The sequence below is a fragment of the Rutilus rutilus genome (genome assembly GCF_951802725.1).
Source record: "Rutilus rutilus genome assembly, chromosome: 10".
Classification (NCBI taxonomy): Eukaryota; Metazoa; Chordata; class Actinopteri; order Cypriniformes; family Leuciscidae; genus Rutilus; species Rutilus rutilus.
In genome coordinates, this window is record NC_140215.1 from 2,631,750 (window position 1) to 2,654,839 (window position 23,090).

Here is a 23,090-nt window from a genome sequence, read left to right on the forward strand (position 1 = left end):
CTCTCCGTTCACACCATAGACTGTAAAAAAATATGGACGTAGTGTCCGTGACGTCACCCGTAGGTTTCTGAAGACCGTTTTTGAAGCCTAAAGTGGGCGTGGCCGACCGTCGCCATCTTGGCAGCGCGTCACTCCCGGATTGATTTATTTTTACAGTCAGACAATGAGCTGAGGTAAAGTGACGGCTAACAAACAGCAGACAAACGGCTAATGATGACTAATGACCACAGCAGCGGGAATCCACCTGTCACTCAAAAGTAGACACACCCTTAATTATGCAGAAATGTAAGGCTTAATATAATTTAAACGGGTGAGTTATAAAAAAATTCACCCCTACTCACAGTTGTCATGATGGGCAACATTAGCTGTATAGACCAAAGCCACGTTTTGCTCCAGGCTGTAAACATGTTTTTTTCTGCTGTAAAGTTGGGCATTTTAACATGGAAGAGTTAGAATATTATATTATAAAATATTGCATATGCAATAATAATGCAAGTTGATTTTTATATTATAGAAAAATAATTATTTATATATTATCATTGTTTTTATTGTAACATTGTAGAACATTCAGAAGTCCAGAGATTTATCCAAAATATAGACAAATCAGATGGCTAACAAATATTTCTCTGTTTTGCAAACCAGACACTCAGTTTGATATAAGCAGCTGCAATGTGAACGGCTCGGATCCTCTGAAGCCCAAATGCCCCGTGCTGAACGGTGACAACATGCCGATGTTCCCAGAATGGCTGACCATCATCATGCTGTGTGTCTATCTGCTGTTCGCCAACATTTTACTGCTAAACCTCCTCATCGCTATCTTCAAGTGAGTAAACAGACTGAAACAGGTCAACAGAAACAGTCACTTGTTTCATTTACACAATGGCTCTAGGCTCTAGAACCATGTATCTACTGTACAAGTAGTTCATCTTATGGGAGACTTTTATTTTATAAAATAGTACATTTGTATTTAATGTTGAACAATCATTTATGTACAGTCAAACAAAATGTATTCAGACACCTTGCTATCCTAACTTACATAAATGAACTATAGTGTCCTGCATTATACTGTATATGGTACTGTATAAATTATACTGCACACAAAGCACACAAAATCTGGTTCTTGAATATATGCATGTGCATGTCTATAAATATACTGTATATTTTATAATTTTAAAATATATAATTTTATAATCAACAAACAATATTTTTTTAAATATTATGCTGCTTTATATATATTTTTCTTCATGAGAATAGCTATTGGAACAGCCTTCGCATCATTAGTGTACCTTAAAATGCCTTAAATTGCAGACTACTGTATGTTGACAGCACACTAGGTTTTGAAACAGAGCCCATATTTTATCCTTTATAATCCTTATATTGTATCTTGTGTCATTTGCTAAATATTACCTGTACAGAATTGTAGAAGATGCATGATGCAATATTGCAGTGACTTTTAGGGCTTTAAAGGAGTTGTTCACTTTTAAATGAAACTCAAGCCATCCTAGGTGTATATGACGTTCTTTCAGACGAATACAATCAGAGTTATATAAAAAATATCCTGGCTCTTCCAAGCTTTATAATGGGAGTGGATTGCAACCAACAGATTGAAGCTCAAAATCGTGCATCCATCCGTCATAAACGAACTCCACACGGCTCCGGCAGGTTAATAAAGGCCTTCTGAAGCAAAACGATGAGTTTGTGTAAGAAAAATATTAATATTTAAAACTTTAAAAAGTAAAATAACTAGCTTCCGGCCAAACGAACATACGGATCTTAAGCCTAAAGCGCAACTTATGCGAGTAATGCGACGTACTGCTGATATTTACACCACTTTTATGATGGATGGATGCACTTTTATGATGGATAGATGCACTATTATGATGGATGGATGCACTTTTATGATGGATGGATGCACTTTGGATGGATGCACTTTTAGGATGGATGGATGCACTTTTATGATGGATAGATGCACTATTATGATGGATGGATGCACTTTTATGATGGATAGATGCACTTTTATGATGGATGGATGCACTTTTATGATGGATGGATGCACTTTTATGATGGATGGATGCACTTTTATGATGGATAGATGCACTATTATGATGGATGGATGCACTTTTATGATGGATAGATGCACTTTTATGATGGATGGATGCACTTTTATGATGGATGGATGCACTTTGGATGGATGCACTTTTAGGATGGATGGATGCACTTTTATGATGGATAGATGCACTATTATGATGGATGGATGCACTTTTATGATGGATAGATGCACTTTTATGATGGATGGATGCACTTTTATGATGGATGGATGCACTTTTATGATGGATGGATGCACTTTTATGATGGATAGATGCACTTTTATGATGGAACGATGCACTTTTATGATGGATGGATGCACTTTTATGATGGATGGATGCACTTTTATGATGGATAGATGCACTTTTATGATGGAACGATGCACTTTTATGATGGATGGATGCACTTTTAGGATGGATGGATGCACTTTTATGATGGATAGATGCACTTTTATGATGGAACGATGCACTTTTATGATGGATGGATGCACTTTTATGATGATGGATGCACTTTTATGATGGATAGATGCACTTTTATGATGGAACGATGCACTTTTAGGATGGATGGATGCACTTTTATGATGGATGGATGCACTATTATGATGGATGGATGCACTTTTATGATGGATAGATGCACTATTATGATGGATGGATGCATTTTTATGATGGATGCACTTTTATGATGGATGGATGCACTTTTATGATGGATGGATGCACTTTTATGATGGATAGATGCACTTTTATGATGAAAGATGCACTTTTATGATGGATGGATGCACTTTTATGATGGAAAGATGAACTTTTATGATGGATGGATGCACTTTTATGATGGATAGATGCACTTTTATGATGGATAGATACACTTTTATGATGGATGGATGGATACACTTTTATGATGGATGGATGGATGCACTTTTATGATGGATGGATGCACTTTTATGATGGATGGATGCACTTTTATGATGGATGGATGCATGTTTTTGAGCTTCAGTCTGTTGGTTGCAATCCACTGCCATTATAAAAACTTGGAAGAGCCAGGACATTTATTAATATCTACTGTATATACTGTATTCATCTGAAAGAAGAACGTCATATACACCTAGGATGACTTGAAGGAGAGTAAATCATGGGCTCATTTTCATTTTAAAGTGAACTAATCCTTTAAACTCTATATTTGTGCATTACAGCTACACGTTCCAGCAGGTTCAAGACAACACGGACACCATCTGGAAGTTCCAGCGTTACGAGCTGATTAAGGAGTATCACAGTCGACCTGCTCTTCCTCCACCCTTCATCCTCCTCAGTCACCTCATGCTCTTCATCAGAGGAGTGTTGCTGCGCTGTCCTTCACAGAGACACAAACACTTCAGTGAGTGCTGGGCCAGGACCACACTACAGCCACAAACATATTTTACTGAAAACACACACATGATCGCGGTACATTACTGACGTTCGTAAGTCAAGGGCCTTGTCCACACTAATACGTTTTCATTTGAAAACACATCTTTTTCTCTCTGTTTTGTCCTTGCGTCCACACTGAGACGGCATTTTATTAATGAAAACGAACCTTTTTGAAAACGCTCTCCAAAGTGGATAAATTTGAAAACACTGTTTTCGCGTTGTGGACTGTCAAAACTGAGGTATTTAAAAACGATGACATAAGTTTAGTCATGTGACGCATATTGTGCCAATTGATATTCATGTTAATACCTGTATTGTGCCTGTTATGTGCTATTCACTTTCACACAGTCACTAAAATATGTTACTTTGCACTCTCTTAATATCACAGTCCTGCAAAGATGACAGAACATTTTGATTTTGCTGAGATATTTTGCTTAATAAAAATTATCCTGCCAGAAAAATTGTGCGATAACTTTATTATTTATTTTTCCGTCTGTATCATCCCAGTGAGCTTTTTATGAGGGTTTACTCATGCGCTGTAAGGCGAATGTAATTTTGCGTTTTCTGACGTTTCAGTGTGGATGAGAAACTTTTGGAAAACACTAGTGTATGAGTATAAAGTCTGGTCCAGTTTATAGAGTGCATTAGCGCCCTGACTTTTTTTCAGCTGCACTGGTTCCAGAAGTATTTTTCCATAAATTTTTTCCATATGGATTTTAAAAAAGTTTTCTTTAATAAGCGATGATTTGAACCGTGAAGCATTGCGAACAGCATAATAGAATTAAAAACATTAGAACTGCCTGTTTTGTGGTATGACTCACTTCAGCATTTGCTTTTATCAAAAGTGACCTACCTTGCATTCAATGTTTACATTTTATCAGTTCATGCATTTCCTGGAAATCAAATCCCAAACAAGTTCTACCGTTTGAGCTACATGAACAAAGCTTATATTTCGTATATTTTTAATGTCCTGATCACTTTAAAAAACTGCGTTGAATGTGTAAATCCCTGGTTTAAGTTCATGGTTCTGCACAGGGCAGGAACTAGAGCAGACCGAGGAAGAGGAGCTGTTGTCATGGGAGGCTTTCATGAAGGACAACTATCTGGCGTCTACACGACAGGACGAGAGCCAGAGCGTGGAGCATCGTATCCAGGACACCGCAGAGAAGTAACTCAGAGAAGCACAAGACACGAAACAGAACAGCTCGTATGTTTGAGAACTGAATTTGATTTGAGGAAACTATGAATCAACTTTTGAGTATAAGGAAGGGCGGAGTAATGGTCTGAAAAGTTAGGGGGAGGGGCTTAATATATTATTCATTCTTAAAGTCATGAATATTAATTATGTGACATGATGTTCCGACCTGATTTGCTAAAAGGCAGAGATGGATTAAGTACACAACATGTTTAATAATACAATTATTCTGGTATTTTCTAACTCAAGAATAAATGTAAGAATATTTTTTATTACACAAAAAAAATTTTTTAAAGAATGATTTTATATTTCTTTTCTTAAGATTGTTCTAATGGCAAAACTTAAAGGGGCTATATGTAAGATTTTTCATTTATTAATTGCTTTTTTTTTTTATTCCCGATGAGTGAACAGCTTGTATCTAACATGAAGGGGGAAAAAAATTCCCGACTTCCTAGGTTGTCCATGAAAGTCTGTAGACTGATATTTATGTGAGAAAAAGAACTTCACCGTGAGTATATCGGTGCATTGAATCACCGTCAGTCTCTTGTACGTTACGAGCAATAAGCTGCAGTTCACTCAACGGCCACCGGTGTCGCTAATAACAAGGGTTTCTGAATTCAGTCCTTTCAAGAAGAATTTGTATCCTGAAAAGAATGTTCTTAAAAATTATAATAACCTCTTACACTTACCACCAACTTGTCTTAAATCTCGATAAGTACGGATTTTGATTAATTTATTGGGTTGTTTCAAATATTAAACATTACAACATAACCCTAACTATATAGCCTATGTTACTTATTACTATTACTAGGGATGAGCACCAGTTCTCTGAAGTTGATCACCAAGTCTTTGACAAGAACCACCATACATTCAGAAACACCAAAGTCTTTTTCTTCTCAAGATTTGTATTAAATGTATTAACTTCTTTCTTATGAAGATCTTTGTGAATTCGGCCCCAGACCCATAGTAAGACTGGTTGTATGTTTTTGGGTCTTACAATTTTGGCTAATTTTTCATCGCTGTTAACAGTTGTGTTCTTCACACTGTGGCCAAGCGAAGTAAAACGTGTAAAAATGTAATGTTAACCTCTCAAAAAGGTGTGCAACAAACTTCTAAAAGTGCTCCAGAATCTGTGCCTAACCTTTTTACTGCGAATTTAAGCTTATGGCTTCATAATTTCACACTCATATGAAGGTTAAAGGTGCTGTATGTATCTTTTTCTCTCTACTAAAGCATAAAAATACCATCATATGTTTGCAGATATTTAGGAAACATGCTAAGTTCACATACTCGTTTCTCTGAAAAACGATGCATCTAAAAATCTCTATGAAAGAGAGCATATTAAAACGCGGATAAATCAACTTGCAGTGTGTAGCTCTCCTCATCTTTCATTGCCAATTGCGCTCGTTCATGTTGCGTGTCCTCAAAATGGCAACCCGCGTGAGCGTCGAGTCTGAGGCGATATTTTGAATTTGGACTGCAGTTCCTATTTTGACCACTAGCTGTCATTCTTACAGACTGCACCTTTAAACCTCTGTTTTTCCTCTCAGGGTCGGAGTGATGTCAGAACTTCTGGAGCGGGAGCAGGAGATGGTTTCGGCCACGATGGCAAAACGACTTACTAAGCTTGAAGAGCAGGTGTCATTCTGGCTCAAACACTCACAAATACACCATAAATAGTGTTTTACAGTCAGTTTGTTCTGTTGATTATTTCACGCAGCATGTCAAAGCAAATGTGAGTGTCAGATGGTGAATCTCTTGTCCTTTTCCAGGTCTCAGAGACTGCCAAAGCTTTACAATGGATTATAGATGCGCTGAAATCTCAGGGATTCAAATCCAAAATGCCGCCTCCTCTAATGAGTAAGTGGAGTGTGTTTAAAATCAGCTCTTATAAGATGCATGCATCCTTTTTCATACTCATGATCTGTCTTTATAAGTTCATTAAAGTATTAGAGACACAAATCCCATTTTTTGGTAATGAGATCTTACATATACTACTGTTGGAAAGTTTGGGATCAATATGATATTTTTAGTGTTTTTATGCTCCTCAAGGCTGTATTTAATTGATCAAAAATGCAGTAAAAACACAAATTTTGTGAAATATTATTATAATTCAAAATTTCTATTTGAATATATGTTAAAACATAATTTATTCCTGTGATCAAAGCTGAATTTTCAGCATCATCACTCCAGTCTTCAGTGTCACATGATCCTTCAGAAATCATTCTAATATGGCGATTTGCTGCTCAAGAACATTTATGATTATTATCAATGTCAAAAACAATTTTGCTGCTTCATATTTTTTGCAGAAACCATTATATTATTTTTCAGGATTCTTAAAAAAAACTGTTATAAACAGTGTTTATTTGAAATAGACTATTTTGTAACATTATAAATGTCTTTACTGTCACTTTTGATCAATTTAATGCAGTATTAATTTATGTTAGATTACTAATGTATGTTATATACACTTTTATCTGTCAGAAAAAAATAACAAGCACTGGTCATTTGCTGATTTTAAGACATTCAGGTCTTATTTTTATTTGTGGAAAGTGCCTAAATGCATGATGTTCAGCAAAGGAAAGGGTTTAGTTAAAATTCACATTAAGTTATGAAAAGGTTATTTCTGAATGTTCTCTGAACGCTCAAAACATTTTTATTGGTTATGCAAACATTAAGGAAACATTCCATTTGATAATTTTTCAAATATTATTGGAATGTTACTTTTGAAATGTTCCCTGAACATTAGTAACATTTAAATCATGTTAGAGGAACATCCAACTAAAACATGAATGATGCATAAATAATGCTTTTATGCTAAAGTTTAGAGAACATTATTAAAGACCAGATCACTTTGAACAAACATTGTATTAACGTTACTGGAAGAATGTTTACATTTATGCATTTGGCTGACGCTTTTATCCAAAGCGACTTACATTGCATTTCAAGGCACACATTTACATTCTTATCAGTTCTTGCTTTCCCTGGGAATCGAACCCATGACCTTGCCGTTGCAAGCGCCAAAGCTGACATGTTTGAGCTCCACGAAAGCTGACATGTTTGTTCATAACTTTGAGAAGAATCTTGTCTGAATGTTCTGATAACGTTCCCTGTTAGCTGGGTTGTAGATGAAGACCTCTGTCCATCCAGCAGGTAAAAGCTCTGACAGGGACGATGGTGAATCTAGTGGACAGGAGTTGGATGACGAAACAACCCCTCACATATTCGCACGTCAGCTTCATTATCCCGGCAGTAACGTCGTACGCTTTCCTGTGCCTGAGGAGAAGGTGTCCTGGGAGGTGCCTGATATGAATTATACCACACATTTTATAACATTAAACCGCATTCTGTTGTATTGTTCATCTTATCCCACACATTTTTTACTCTTTTAGGTAAACTTCACTCCGTACCGTCCCCCGGTTTACAATCCACAGGACAGCAGCGAGTAAGTTTTATACTGAAAAATAGAGTGGCACCATTAATCGAATTGATCTACGATATAGTCTTGTGCAATTATTATGCACTATTAAAGGGGTCATATAATGGTACATGCACTTTTACAAGTTGATTGTACTGAAATGTGTGTTGGCAGTGCCTGTACACAACCATCATACTGTATAATGATACAAATCCATCCAGTGGTTTTTTTTTAAATCTCCTTATATGTTTTCCCGTCTCAAATCGAGCCGCCTGACCGTGTGACGTCACACGGTCGGACGCCCCTCCCACGACTGTTGATTGACAGCAGCGTTTCAACACAGACCCGCCCTGAGCGAGCTGTCATCATAGTCCGCCATTGTTGATACGCAGGAGCAGAATGGCGTCTAAGCGAGTGTGGTGTTCTGTTCTTGGTTGTAAGCATCAATCTGTCAATGAACTAACGTATACATCAGTAAACACATAGCGTGCGTATCTCACTACTCTACCCTGCCAGTACATACAAAGATAGATCAAAGTGACATTATGTTAACCAACCATTCAAAAACGTCCTGTTCGAGCCATAATTGTCAAACTTCTTTGGGGCCGTCATCTTGTTCCGGTTACTCCGGTTCAAATTGATACGGTTGCACAGATGTGTCCTCAGAGACTCCCGCTGCCATTCTTTCTCCAAAATATACCCTCAACTGTTGTCATGGCAACACTCCACGTGTGTTGTTTCAGAACGCCCCACAGAACAGAGGGGGGCGGGGTGAGCAAAGCTCATTATCATTTAAAGGAACACTCCACCGTTTTTTGAAATAGGGCTTATTCACCTTCTTTCCTACATTTAGATAGGTGGGCAAATGCATTTTTGTGTCAGTGCATGCATTGTTTTAGTTTGACAGGGTCAGCGCTAGCTTAGCTTAGCATAATGAATGGAATCCTTTGTTGCCAGCTAGCATGTCATGAGTAAAAGTAATATATAAAATAAAAAAACCCCACCTAATTATTTCTTGTGGCCTGTGTTTTCACAACAAGTACAAATAGTGATGCAGATTAACACTAGGCGATTTCCTATGCAGATATTGACTTGGGACTATATTAGGGGGAAGCACAGGCGAAGCACTGCTACTTGGGTGCAGAGATATCACGCCCAAGTAGCAGTGCTTCGCCTGTGCTTCCCCCTAATATAGTCCTTAATATATAAGTCAATATCTGCCTAGGAAATCGCCTAGTGTTAATCTGCATCACTATTTGTACTCGTTTGTGAATACGCAGGCCACAAGAAGTAATTAGGTTTTTTTTTTTTTTTTTTTTATATCACTTTTACTCAGGACATGCTAGCTGGCAACAAAGGATTCCATTCATTATGCTAAGCTAAGCTAGCGCTGACCCTGTCAAACTAAAACAATGCATGCACTGAGACAAAAATGCATTTGCCCAACTATCTAAATGTAGGAAAGAAGGTGAATAAGCCCTATTTAAAAAAACGGTGGAGTGTTCCTTTAAAGACACATGCACCTAAACAGCGTGCTGAAAACAGAGCTGTTTTTGACCAGGTAAAATGAGTGTTTTCTTACAATACTAATGAGAATTTTTAATTAAAGTATATTACAAACATTTCATTTAGACCCTAAAGAATCATATTAGCTTGTACAAAAACTGCATTATATGACCCCTTTAAATATAGTTGAAAGTGAAAGGCAACACTCTGTTATAATGATGCATTCAAGTCTTCACCACAAAGTTGTAATTATGAGTGGGAGACTTGAGATTTTCTTTAATCCCAAAGTTTCCGAGTGTCCGTGAGAAAACATGTTGGACGCAATAGATGCAGCGTCTGTATCAATGGTAAATTTGTTAAAATGAATGAAATTTTTCCTTTTTTCATCTAAGTCGCATGTACAAAATACCATATTATTGTACAATTGCGATAGAATATACAGTATATATACAATTTATAGCACTTTCTTAAATTGAATAAAAATCGGCATCTTGCTTTGACTAAAGTAATTGAAACGCACCTGACGTCGTACGACTTCCCAACTCGTAAATACGAACTTCTCAAGAGGACTTGAACACACACCAGAAGGTTTTGCTTTTAAGAATTATCTCCAGCCAATTTAAACAGTAAGGTAATTACAAATGACAGTAAGATGACTTTACTGTCATCTACTGACTTTACTGTTTGCACTTTGTTAGACCTGAAGACTTTTTATAAATCTTGAAATGCTTGAAATGTCTTGTTGATATTGTGAAGCTTTTTGTAAATAAAAACACTTTTTTTTCCTGTACAGCTCAGACACTTCTGGCTTAGACAAGTACAGGTATGCTGAGCAAATATATGTTTCATCTGTGCCTTTATTCTCCTACTGGAATTTGCGTTTAATTGCATTTGATTGAGTCTCATTGTCATGATGAATGGATTTTACAGGAATCCAGAAGGAAGGACTGGGTTACGGGGAAAAGGGGCTCTGGAATCCCTCGGCCCGAATCACATTCTCCACCCAATCTTCACCAGGTATGCAACACTGGAATTAAAATCTAATCTCATATCAGATGAAATTGAAGTTTACAACCGAATACACCAAAAACAACAGAGATTAGAGATCACATTCATCTAAAGTCCTGCTGTTAGATTATTAAATATACAGAAATGACTGAGCTGCCTGTTTTAAAGGTGGCGTGATGCTGAACACACAGTGCTGGAGTTTCTCTCCGTTTGCGAGGATTCGCATGTGGCTCTTCCTGGGGTGAGAATGCATAAAATAAAATCTGTACAGTGACATTTTCAGAATCTTAAAGGAACATGCTGACTTTTTGGGACTTTAGCTTATTCACCGTATCCCCCAGAGTTAGATAAGTCCATACATACCCTTCTCATCTCCGTGCGTGCCGTAACTCTTTTTTTTCTAATTTTCCTATTTACATGTTGTGATTTGTATAGTCACAGCATATACAAATAACAAGGTCACATGAGACACAGCCATCTTCTAACCGTATACACACTGGTAACTATATTCTCAGAAGGTGAAGCACTGCTACTTCTGCGGAGTGTTTGCTCGCTACTAGCTACTAGCTAGCTAGTCATTTTGGTTTTGTTGACGGAAGTAACAACGGTGCTTTTCAGGTGTTGCGTTAATCACTCCGCCCAAGTAGCAGTGCTTCGCCTTTTGAGAATATAGTTCCCAGTATGTATACGGTTAGAAGATGGCTGTGTCTCATGTGACCTTGTTATTCGTACACGCTGTGACTATACAAATCACAACATGTAAATAGGAAAATGTTGGCGTTATTTTGTCACTTATTGGGAGCGGTATGCTAGCTGGAGCCGTTTACCTTCAGTCTTTGTGCTAAGGTAGGCTAGCGGTGTGTGCGTCAGACAGAGTTACGGCACGCACGGAGATGAGAAGGGTATGGATGGACTTATCTAACTCTGGGGGATACGGTGAATAAGCTAAAGTCCCAAAAAGTCGGCGTGTTCCTTTAATATGATACAGAGAATCATTGCATTTGCTTTATTATGCAGTCATAAAATATTTGCTATATTGTAATTTTTTGAACCAAGAGTAGAAATGCACAAACAAGTATTTTTTTATTATTCTCGCAGGGCCCAGCCAAACCTGACGAGCCTCTACCACAGACACTGGAGAGGATTCTGGGTAAAAAGTTACAAGACAAGACCAAGACTGAACTAAAGGATGGGGTAAAACCGGTGAGCAAGATAAATCAACAAGATGCTCAACTTTACTGATTAAAGGATAACTCTCGCCAAATTGCAACCTAGGCTCTTTTTGTTAATCTACCCGAGTCAAACATTCGTGTAAAAGCGTAATTAGAATAGAAACGCCACTTTTAAGATTGACCGTATTTTCGTTTTCGGTCAAATTGCCTTGTGAATGGGAGTGAATGGGGCAATTCTATGATAGCATCAAAATCTCTATTTTTAAAACACTAAGAAGGCTCGACACAACATGAAACTGTGCTGGACGTATCACCAGGGGCTCTACACATGAACTCCAGTATTTTCCTGAATGTTTGACTTTTAGATTAACAAAAAGAGCCTGGTACAAATAACAAGGCAATGATGTCTTTGTGTGATGATGAGCCTGCGTGCTCGAAACGTTACTTTTGTGTGAGTCCACTATTACATTTTGTGCATTTTTGGGGAAAGTTAATTGATACTCATGTTACTTTTTTTTCCATGTTTGATATACCAGTTGCAGTTGTTTTGAGCTTAAGTTCCACAAAGCTAAACAGATGTGTATGTGTTTCTTCTCTAATGCAGGTGTATAAGGGTTATGTAGATGACAGCAGGAACACTGATAATGCCTGGGTGGAGACCACCATCATCACACTTCACTGTGACAAACACAGTCCGCTGATGGCAGAGCTAAACCGCATAGTGAGCAGAAAATATCACTTCATCTCAGTGATTTTAACAAAAAATAAAATACAGCACAGTGCCAAATACAAGTAAAAATGGTCAAAGTCAACTTAGGCAAGTAAATATCCTCAGGTGGGCTGTAAACCATGATGTGGTTTTAATCAGACCCTGATATGTGTGTGTGTGTGTGTATATATATATATATATATATATATATATATATATATAATATGTATACATGGCTTAAAATCTGCATGGGGTAATTAAATGTAACAAATCATGTAAAAATGTAGCATCAGCATTTTATCAAACTTTCATAATTGCCCTAATCTTTTAAACAACTGAGAAGATAGTGATCAAACTACATTTTATAGAAATTACCTGTCAAGTTGCTGAATCTATGCTTATGAGAGTCAAATTGGACAGGGACTCATCTCAAGATCACTCATTTAACAGTTCATCAATTCGGTGACTTTGAAAAGGTATACATTTTTTTACCTGGAATGAAAGGTTTTTGAGGCACAAAGTTGTTTTTGTTGTCGCTAATAACAAAAACCTTTTCTTGACTTTAAACTCCCCCTGTAGTCAATAATTGTATCCCTTAAAACTCATCTTTGATCACTAAAATTACATATTTTAATGTTTTTTCCTTGAATGCCTTAAAATATCTTGAATGTAACTCGACACCCTTGCCTCATGTAGTATGCGTGGTTCTATGAATATGCAAATGAGCCCCGCCTCCACTCACTCACTCAGCTCAGAGATCCACTGGTTGATGATCACACGTTGATCTGATTGGTTACAAGGTAGTTTGTGACGTCAGAAACACCAGCGATTTCAAAGCGTGTTTTTGAGACTGTCTTTGGTTCACTGCAGTTTTAAGGAGAAAATACTCAGCAATGGTGTCGAATTTACATGGTTTGTGTTAAAGTATATTAAAAACACCACATAGACATATAAACAACATTAAAAGCTGGATTTTCACCACAGAGGGACTTTAAACCCCTGAAAATGCTGATCCTGTTGTAAATAATAGTGAAAAATCTCTTTTTAAAACGGTTTCATTATTACCCCTTAGCAGATTTTGACTGTGGCTAAGAAAACAAATGCTTTGAATGAATTGTGGGATTTCCCAGTTTAAAGTGCAGACACTGAATACATGTTTGGATCTCATAATACTCTCTGAGGAGGGTGATTCTGATACGAGATGTCTCGACATAAAACATCATAAGCACATTCAGTTTTATGTTCAGTGCAGTCACAGCGCTCTATAAGGGGCTTTTATTCGTGCATTAGTGGCAGTATTTCAGCTCTCGTTGGGTTTACCGAGCGACTCAAGCTGTCTTTGTTTTTGCTGCAGGTCGAGAGCTCGGCGTCGTCTCATCAGCCGCTCAAGTGGTGGGAAGTGAGCAGCACCGCGTGTGTGTGTCCATACCAGCGAGATGCTCTACGTGAAGTAGCAAAGAAGATTCACATCTCTCCAGAGACATAATGGTTTTTATACTGTCCGAACAGTATATTCTGTCTCCTTATACTAAACCTACCCATCACACACACACACACACACACACACACACACACACACACACTAACCGACCCCTAAACCTACCCATCTCACTCACACTCACACTCACATACACACTAACCCGACCCCTAAATCTACCCATCACACAAAACTTTCTGCATTTTTACATTTTCAAAAAAACTCATTCTGTATGATTTATAAGCTTGTGTACCTCAATTTAGGCCCAGTGACACGAGTCCCCATGAGTGTGTGTGCATTCAGGTTTAAGTCCCCACCAGGATAGAAAAACATACACAAACACACACACACACACACACACTCACTCACTCACTCACACTCTCTCTCTCTCTCTCTTTTTCTCACGCACACACACACACACACGCTACACCAAAAATGATGAGCGCAAACACACTGTTGCACTCCTACGTGTCTTTAAAGGTGTGTATTTCTCTGCCATTAACATCAACACACAGAACTGCATGAATAGTGACTGTTTTCAAACAGGTTTTTCCTTTGGATTGCATTTCCATTTGATGCCTTTAATTGTGCCTTTAACAAAGAACTCCAGATCATTTGCTCACATTCATGCAGATTTCTGTACAATCTGTAAGCCATACAGTTAGCTTCACACATATTAATGTGTTTTATAATGCATTGTTGTATCTTTTAGTAATTTTGGACATATGTTTTAGTTTTGGGGTCAATATGAATTTGAATGTGGTTGTTGAGCATTTTAGAATATAAATGCAGGTACCAAAAATCTGGTTTTTCGTTTGTATAGATATATGCATGAACTTATATACTTTATCCCCTTCCTCATCACCCCCAATTTTGGCAAGTGATGCATACATGACATACCCAAAATAAAAAGGTTGCTGCTCATAAGTCATTCTGAATAGACACATAACCAACATATATTTAGAAAGCCAACCCTTGAGAGTTTACAGTTCAAGACTCAAAATTAACCAGACTGTTATTAATATTGAGATATATTAGCTCAAACATAAAAACAAAAACAACAAATATTAAGAATATATTTATTAAATATATAAAAATATTATGTGAATTTAGGATAGCAACTTATAACCAAAACTAAAGTGTAGCCACAACTGTGGTCATGCTTCATTTCAAATCTGAGAATGATATCTCTAAAATTATGCCTTTTATGAAGCCTATTGTGAGACCATGTCAGGGGAGACTTTGGAGAAGGCTAACAAGATTCTCATCAAATATTTTATTGCCCTGTAAACACCCATTTACAGTCTCTGACTAATGTCTGGCGAGGAGAACTGGCCCAATTCATGTTCTTTTCATTTAAATCGACCAACCTTTCACACCTCTGCCGGTACGAGACTTAAGGCCATTGCACACTGAGTCCGAAATTCGCATCCGAAATTTTCGCACGTTAAAAAAAAAATTCGACCTCATGTTATGTCAATCACGCTTGCACACTGTCTACGAAACTTTCGTCCGTAATAAAAAAATTCGGATTGGGTTCGATTTTCTGCGTTTTTCGCATCCACAGCCAGTATTTTGAGAGGTTTTTTGACAATTCAGAGCCACCTCCCCTTTCAATCAGATCAAAATTTCGGAAAATATAACCTGTATACAGCTGTTCTGTCTGCCCAGCGCTTCCGCCGGCCGTGTGTGTGTGTCCATACCATAGACTGTAAAAAGGGTCCATACCTAGACATACTGCCAGTCTCTGTTCAGGATCAATTGGTTCACGGAAATTGGTGGTCTTCTTTTTAATATGTGGCTCTAGTATCGCTAGCAAAGCATCAAACTGTTCCACTGACATTCTGAGGTAAATTTTGAATTGCTCGGGATAATTTCGCAACTCCTTGATAAGGAGGTGAAACTCTCCTTCCCCTCGGCGCAATCTCAGGATTAGATGGACCCAATATTTCCTCTTTTTATTTTTCTCTTTTTAAGAAGAAAGAGGGCAACAAAATCATCCTCACTGCTTGACGAATCCATTTAGTATTTTTTGCGTTTTTTTCCGCAAAGGTTTAATAAATACGCATCGGACTCAGTGTGCAAGGTTTCTGTGCGTGACGAATTTTAAGGCTGGCGAACACGAAAAAACGCATACGAAAATTTCGGACTCAGTGTGCAATGGCCTTTAATCTTCATTACTCTTTTATCCTTATTCTTTTGTTTGAATTCATAATGCTTGGCCATCGACACCTAATGTAAAGCTCACTTTAAAACATCATCGAGTATTTGTATCATATTCCGGTCGCGGTTTAAAATGGTTTCAAGTCATAAAACGATTTTGAAATATGTTATATTTAGCATTTTATATGAAGCTATGGGCTATGCTTACCTATACCTTTATTCTTTATTCATATAAAAATACCCCAAATCGCACGAAAATAACAAAACGCATATACTTCAATTGTACATTTAATAGCTTCTTGTTTCGGTGAAGAAATGTCACTTTCGCTTTGTTATCACGGATGTCCAGAATGAGGAAGTGCACACAGGGCGCGTCATGCAGAAAAGGTCACGTTGAACCACGTGAGATGATTGACAGCTGTACAGCAAATGATAGAGCTCTGAGGTCAAATCTGACGCAAATCAGGAAGAGGAGACACACATCTAGCTCTGTTCGCTGTTTGAGCTCTTCAGATCGCATAATTCAGTGGAAAATGAATAGAAATGGTATTCTGTATGACTAAATATTTTACTAACATGTGATTAATAATCATTATTTCTCCAAATATGAGCACCATTGTACTAATAGCCCTGGCGGATTCTGTATATTTTATGTATTTTAACACTAATAAACTGAAGAAGACGAGAATAATGTTTTATGAGTGATGATTTCTATTCAAAATAACGAACGTTACAGATTAATTATTTTGCACTCCTGGCATAAATTAAGAATTTTAATGTCACTGCAAACCAGTTAAATCCTAAACAGTGGTCAAATATCGAAGCTGGATTCTTAAACCTTTCTCATAATGCTGAGTTTGTCCAGATCAAGTAAGAGTGTGATGTTTTGACGAGTAATGCATTTTGAACAACAATAATCCTGGATCACCAGTGATCCCTGACGGGTAAGGGGTCAGTTTGAATATTCTGGAAGTGAAATATGAAAGGTGAATATGGATTATTGAATTTTTAATAATGAAAATGTGTTTGAAATGTTTTTAATTGAAATATTAACAGCTTAAATATTCAACCATGTTGAATTTCAGCCCATAAAAATGCAAGCCCTAAAAATACAATGCATTAAAATGCAAGCATGGTTAAAGGCAATGCCTATTTTTTTCAAGTAGTGCAATTCAACAGGCTTTTTTATTTCAAAAAAACATTTGACATTATTTTACTTCCATAGTAAAGATCATGTTCCGTGAAGATATTTTGTAAATTTCCTACTGTAAATATATAAAGCATTTATTTTTGTGAGTGAATGCAGCACAATCGTGAACATAAATGAACAACTTTAAAGGAGATTTTCTCAATGTTTAGATTTTTTTGCACCCTCAGATTCCAGATATTCATATAGTTGTATCTCGACCAAATATTGTCATATCCTAACAAACCATACATCAATGGAAAGCTTATTTATTTATCTTTCAGATTATGTATAAATCTCAATTTAAAAAAATGTACCCATGTGACTGGTTTTGTCATCCAGGGTCACATATATGAGATGTTTAAAAGACTCTAAGTGGCACCCAATCCTGAACATCTGATCCTAATTTTAATGGATTTAAACGTGTGAAAAATATAAGGATGTACGTAACTATGTACGTTTTTGTGTTCATTTAAATTGTGAAAATTGCAAAATGTCATTTTAATGTGCAGTTTTATATAGTATATCAACCTTATTATGATAGGCACTGTTTCAAAGAGGTTTCAAAGAGGATGAAATGGTAACTTGTCAAAAAAGCTAACTATTTCCATGGGATTAACTTATTTTTTCACGGTTTTCTGCATTTCCACTGGAAACAATGAAGCGATTGCATTGCATTGCAAAAAAAAAAAAGTTCTTACTCAGTATTTTTGTCTTGTTTTCCAGTACAAATATCTAAAAAAATTCTTAATATCCAAGTGAGTTTGCTTCTCAAGTAAATGTATTTTGTTTTCTGGGAAAATCGTCTAAATTAAGTAAATTTATACATAAACCAAGCACAAATATCTGCCAGTGGGGCCAGAAAAATAATCTTTTCTCTTTGAAATAAGTTTGTTTTTCTGACACCACTGGCCGATATGTGTTCTTGTTTTGAGCAAAACTCAATTAATTTGCACACGTTTCAGAAAACAAGACATAATATCGTTGTCAGTTGCCAGTAAATGTATCTTGATTTAAGAAAAACAAGACAAGAACTTTTTTTTTCTTGGGATGCATGATCTAACTGTATCACGCATGATCACAGTGTTTTGACAACACTATAAATCAGTGTGTGTTCTGCAGATATTTCCTGAGCACCGAGGGCTCCCCGACCCGCCGGCATCTCCACAGGTGAGATTCGTGTCCGTTCACGTTTGTTCCTCCAGAACAGGACAGAAAACAGCCCGTTATCTAATGTCAGACTCAGAAAATGATTCTCGCAATACTTCAAAGCTGTGTTCTGAGTTAATAAGTCGTCACAGAAACTGTGATCAATAGAAGCGTGTTCAGATGAGCGCATGGGAAACCAGGCCTCTGATCAAGGTTATTATTAATGAAAACTATCTCGGCAATTTCTGCATACGTTCACGTTGCATGGTTTGACTAAAAACAAAGAGGTTGGAGGTTGAAAGGAGTGGATCCATCAATGTTGCTGAACCATAAATAACCAGTAGATGGCATCGCATGTGGTATTAGCAGTGGTGAGCCACTAATGGCAAAATTAATCTGTGGGAAAAGACAGAGTTCAGTTTGGGATTTAGTTTTTTACGATTCTGCTTCTGATAAAAGCATGGTAGTCACTCAGCAGCAATGAAAACATTTATGGGACTTTAATAAAGGGGAAGATTTGAAAGTGCACTTAACCCCTTAGCTGTCACCCCCCTTTTTGAGAATGTACATTAAAATGCACTATTCAAGCTTAAATGGTTGTAATTCAAGAATGCTTTGGAGTATAGACCTAAGTTTGGTCTTGTTTTAAAGGGAAAAAATAGCAGATTATTGCTGAAGTGAAAGCACTTCAAAAAATCAAAGTATGAAAAAGTTATGGAAGTTTAAATTTACATTAAATCAAATATAATTTATTTAATATTTTTCTTTTATATAAAATATATATTTTACAAAATATGTTTTACAAAAAAATTACTATCAAATGAAAGCCATATATCTAACCAAGTTGTGTTCCAAATTTGAAGTTGATATCACAAAAATTGAAGTTCCCATGAGATTTTGTTTAGGCGTATTACCAAAAATAGCCACCGGGTGTCATTGAATTCCATTGAATTTAACTGTATGCATTCTAACATAACAAATTAATAAATTTCTGTCCAAATATCACTTCTGTCACAAAATATGGAACCTTGAGACTCAGACCTTTCTGACAATGTGTTTTGTCAAGATTAGAAAATATTTTTATCATAAATTATGAAACATAATTATGCCCAAAAGGGGAGGAGCCTGATAAAATAATTTAGAGTACCGTTTCTATGGTAACACAATGTCCAATTTCAAAACAGTTTTCACAGGATGAATTCTGAGATCGTAAGCTTTCAAATGATACCTAATTTATGATAACTACTAAAATATGTAATGTAATAAAAAAAGGCGATAAAAAAATATTATATAATATTTTAGAGGATAATATATATGTTATACTTTTTAGAAGATAATATTATTTTATATTTTTTTATTGACAAATACTAGATTAAATGTTTTATTATGAACTTTTAGCATGAAAACCAAAGTTTCAATTATTAAAAGTGTGTGCGTGGACTTTTTGTGACAAACGCCAGAACGCCTGTTATGATGTAGATTTTTTGAGGTGCGCTCTTGTCATAAATTCATCTATTACTGTTCCTGCATAAATTGTAACAAAAAACAGTGCTGAAATATCCATTAAGGAGTCTTAGACCTTTCCAACAATATATAGTTTGTCATGATTAAATTAGGATTTAATTGTAATATAGTGACGTAAACTTAGGCGTCCCGTATACGGGACGGTGACAGTTAAGAGGTTAAAGGGACAATGTGTAGCTTTTTAGGTATTTTATTATCTAAAATCAATATTTTTATTCCTAAATGGATTTATTCCTCGCCATGAGTGCAAAATGAATGGGAGTCTATGGGGCTAGACGGCTAAATTTGTCTCTTTCACCCGATTGCCGTTGAGAAATCTCAGATTTGATTGTAGGTTTTGCAAGTTCAACATGGGTTATAGGTCGAAAGTTGAATGAACGAGTACTTATTTCTTTTCGATTTCTTACAGGTTGAGTTGTTGTTGCCCATAACACGCTAGTATTCTGCTAATGACGTCAGCATTCTGACGTCATTGACATTTTGAAAGACTTTTTAAAGCAAATAAGTGACTCTAAAAAATCTAACACCAAGCAATGTGTAATTTCTTTGCATCCCCTTTCGAAAACAACATTCAAATTACTAGACAAAAAATGATATCCTAAGAAAAGTGGATTTTGAGCGGTATAGCTCCATAGACCTCCATTCATTCTGCACTCGTCATGTGAGCGCCCTCATATGGAACAAGAGTGGAACTGCAACCGGAAGTTTATTGAGTGGCACTTCTCCCCTCATTAGACGTTCTCTGCTTCCATGTAGTTCCGCCATCTTGAAAAACTATAATAGCAGAGAGGGACAAAAAGTACTAGGCCAACACGTTTCCACAACGCGTTTTCGTTCAGAGCCAGCGTCACGTGACTGAAACCAGCAGAAGCGGAGGAGCAGAGCAGTGAGAGGCGCTTGTCACTGCCGCGGCAAGTTTAAAAGGATGCACTGCACGGTTATTTATACACCGCTCATTCATACATATGCTGAGTCACAGGAAAGGGAGTCCTCGTCGTCGAAAAAAATCCCAAATAGACCGTAAAAGGAAACGTGACCGGAGATTACAAAAACAAGGGTTAATGTCGGGATAGCTAATGCAGGAGAAAGCTTTCAAAAGAGACCCTGAAGTTGCCTGCTTTCTTCTCAACAGGTAAGTCAATGTTACGGTCTTAATTACAAGCTTTTTTTCATTGCTTGGTTGTGTACTTTATTATATAGACAGTAGAACATTTATAGTTAAACAGGCTCTTTGATGAATAGCAGCTATTGAGTAAAGTAACGTTAGAGAAGGCTCTGATGATGATGATATCTAACAATGCACGTACTTCAAAAAATATAACAAGTAAAGAAGGCATTACTACTAATTACCATAGTTAATGTTTTTCACAGTCAGTAATTCATACTGTAACATTCTTTTTTTCGTTGTTTCAAGTTTCAGTTTGTTTTAAATAACAAACCTGTTCACCTGAAGAAAAACTCTATTATAAGTGCTATTATAAGACATTTGGTACATAACGGCTACCGTAGATGCAACGCGCATTTGAAAAAGCGAGGCGCTGGAGAGCATTATTCGTTTGAATGCAAAATACAATTTCACCACTAGATGGGAGAAATTCCTACACACAGTCCCTTTAAGAAACTCTCACAATGAAGCAAATGCATCTTTTACTTATTCCGTCTGCTGATTTGGTTATGATGCAGAAGTTGTGTGTATGTATATATACACTACTGGTCAAAAGTTTTAGATCGGTAAGATTTTTTATGTTTTTAAAAGAAGTATCTTCTGCTCACCAAGGCTGCATTTATTTGATAAAAAAAAAACTGTAATATTGTGAAATATTATGACGATTTAAAATGACTGTTTTCTATTTGAATATATTTTAAAATGTCATTTATTCCTCATGAAAGCTGAATTTTCAGTGTCTTCAGTGTCACATGATCCTTCAGAAATCATTCTAATATGATGATTTGATGCTTAAAAAACATTCATTATTATTATCAATGTTGAAAACAGTGTACAATATAAAAAAATATAAAAATTTGATGAATAGAAAGTTCAAAAGAACAGCATTTATTTAAAATAGAATATTTTCTAACATTATAAATGTCTTTACTGTAACTTTTGATCAGTTTAACTCATCCTTGACGAATAAAAGTATTGATTTATTTTATTTCTTTCCCCTAAAAATTTAATTTAAATTCTTACTGACCCCAAACTTTTGAACGGTGGTGTTTAATGTTACAAAAGCTTTAGATTTCAGATAAATGCTGTTCTTTTGAACTTTCTATTCATCAAAGAATCCTGAAATAAAAATGTAAAAAACTGTTTTCAACATTGATAAAAATAATGAATGTTTCATGAGCATCAAATCATCATATTAGAATGATTTCTGAAGGATCATGTGACACTGAAGACTGGAGTAATGATGCTGAAAATTCAGCTTTGATCACAGGAATAAATTACACTTTACTATATAATCACATAGACTCGCGTCACAGTCCAAGATGAACGGGAGAGAGGGGTCAGCCAGAGCCAACACAGGAGCCTCCCCCAGCGCCTTCTGCAGTGAGGTGAATGCTGTTTGACACTCACTGGTCCACTGGACCACTCACTGTAGTAGCCTGAACAGCGGTGCCGCCACACAGGAGAACCCCCTGACGAACCTCCTATAATAAGAGGCTAAGCCCAGGAAGCTTTTCAGCTGTTGCTGGTCCGTTGGTGTGGGCCAGTTTCTGACCGCTCGTACCTTTTCCTCCATTGTGCTGATGCCATCTGTGCCCAGCCTGTGCCCAAGGAATGACACCTCTAGGAATGAAGTGGCACTTTTCCTGGTGGAGTTTGAGACCCGCTGCTGCTATATGCTCCAAAACATGCCGCAGGGACTGGAGAGCTGCCTGGAAAGTAGGGCCGTGGGCGAGAATGTCATCCAGGTACACCACACACTCACACCGAGGGACTCCTGACAGCACTTTGTCCATTAGTCTTTCAAATGAGGCTGGTGAATTGCAAAGGCCAAATGGGAGAACTTTGAACTGCCAGAGGCCACGGCCTCTGTGGGTTTTCATTGCGTCCCATCTTCTTAGCAACCATCGGAGCCAGCTGATAAATTAAACTT

General features: G+C 36.8%; 1 protein-coding gene across 5 annotated transcripts in view; it reads left to right on the forward strand.

Moving 5' to 3' along the window:
• The window catches only part of LOC311297936 (transient receptor potential cation channel subfamily M member 2-like), a 56,727-nt gene extending 39,658 nt beyond the window's left edge, over positions 1–17,069 (forward strand). For 4 of the 5 annotated variants that reach the window (XM_084420427.1, XM_084420426.1, XM_084420425.1 and 1 more), the window contains 13 exons: positions 643–823; positions 3,272–3,453; positions 4,521–4,653; positions 6,231–6,318; positions 6,453–6,540; positions 7,831–7,979; positions 8,073–8,125; positions 10,398–10,427; positions 10,535–10,621; positions 10,781–10,853; positions 11,711–11,815; positions 12,389–12,505; positions 13,848–17,069. In XM_084420427.1, the coding sequence (XP_084276553.1) occupies positions 643–823; positions 3,272–3,453; positions 4,521–4,653; positions 6,231–6,318; positions 6,453–6,540; positions 7,831–7,979; positions 8,073–8,125; positions 10,398–10,427; positions 10,535–10,621; positions 10,781–10,853; positions 11,711–11,815; positions 12,389–12,505; positions 13,848–13,979 (1,418 nt within the window). In that variant the 3' untranslated portion in view covers positions 13,980–17,069. The remainder of the gene's footprint in view (positions 1–642; positions 824–3,271; positions 3,454–4,520; positions 4,654–6,230; positions 6,319–6,452; positions 6,541–7,830; positions 7,980–8,072; positions 8,126–10,397; positions 10,428–10,534; positions 10,622–10,780; positions 10,854–11,710; positions 11,816–12,388; positions 12,506–13,847) is intronic. The other variant, XM_084420424.1, reaches the window with a different exon arrangement.
• Positions 17,070–23,090: the final 6,021 nt, after the last annotated feature.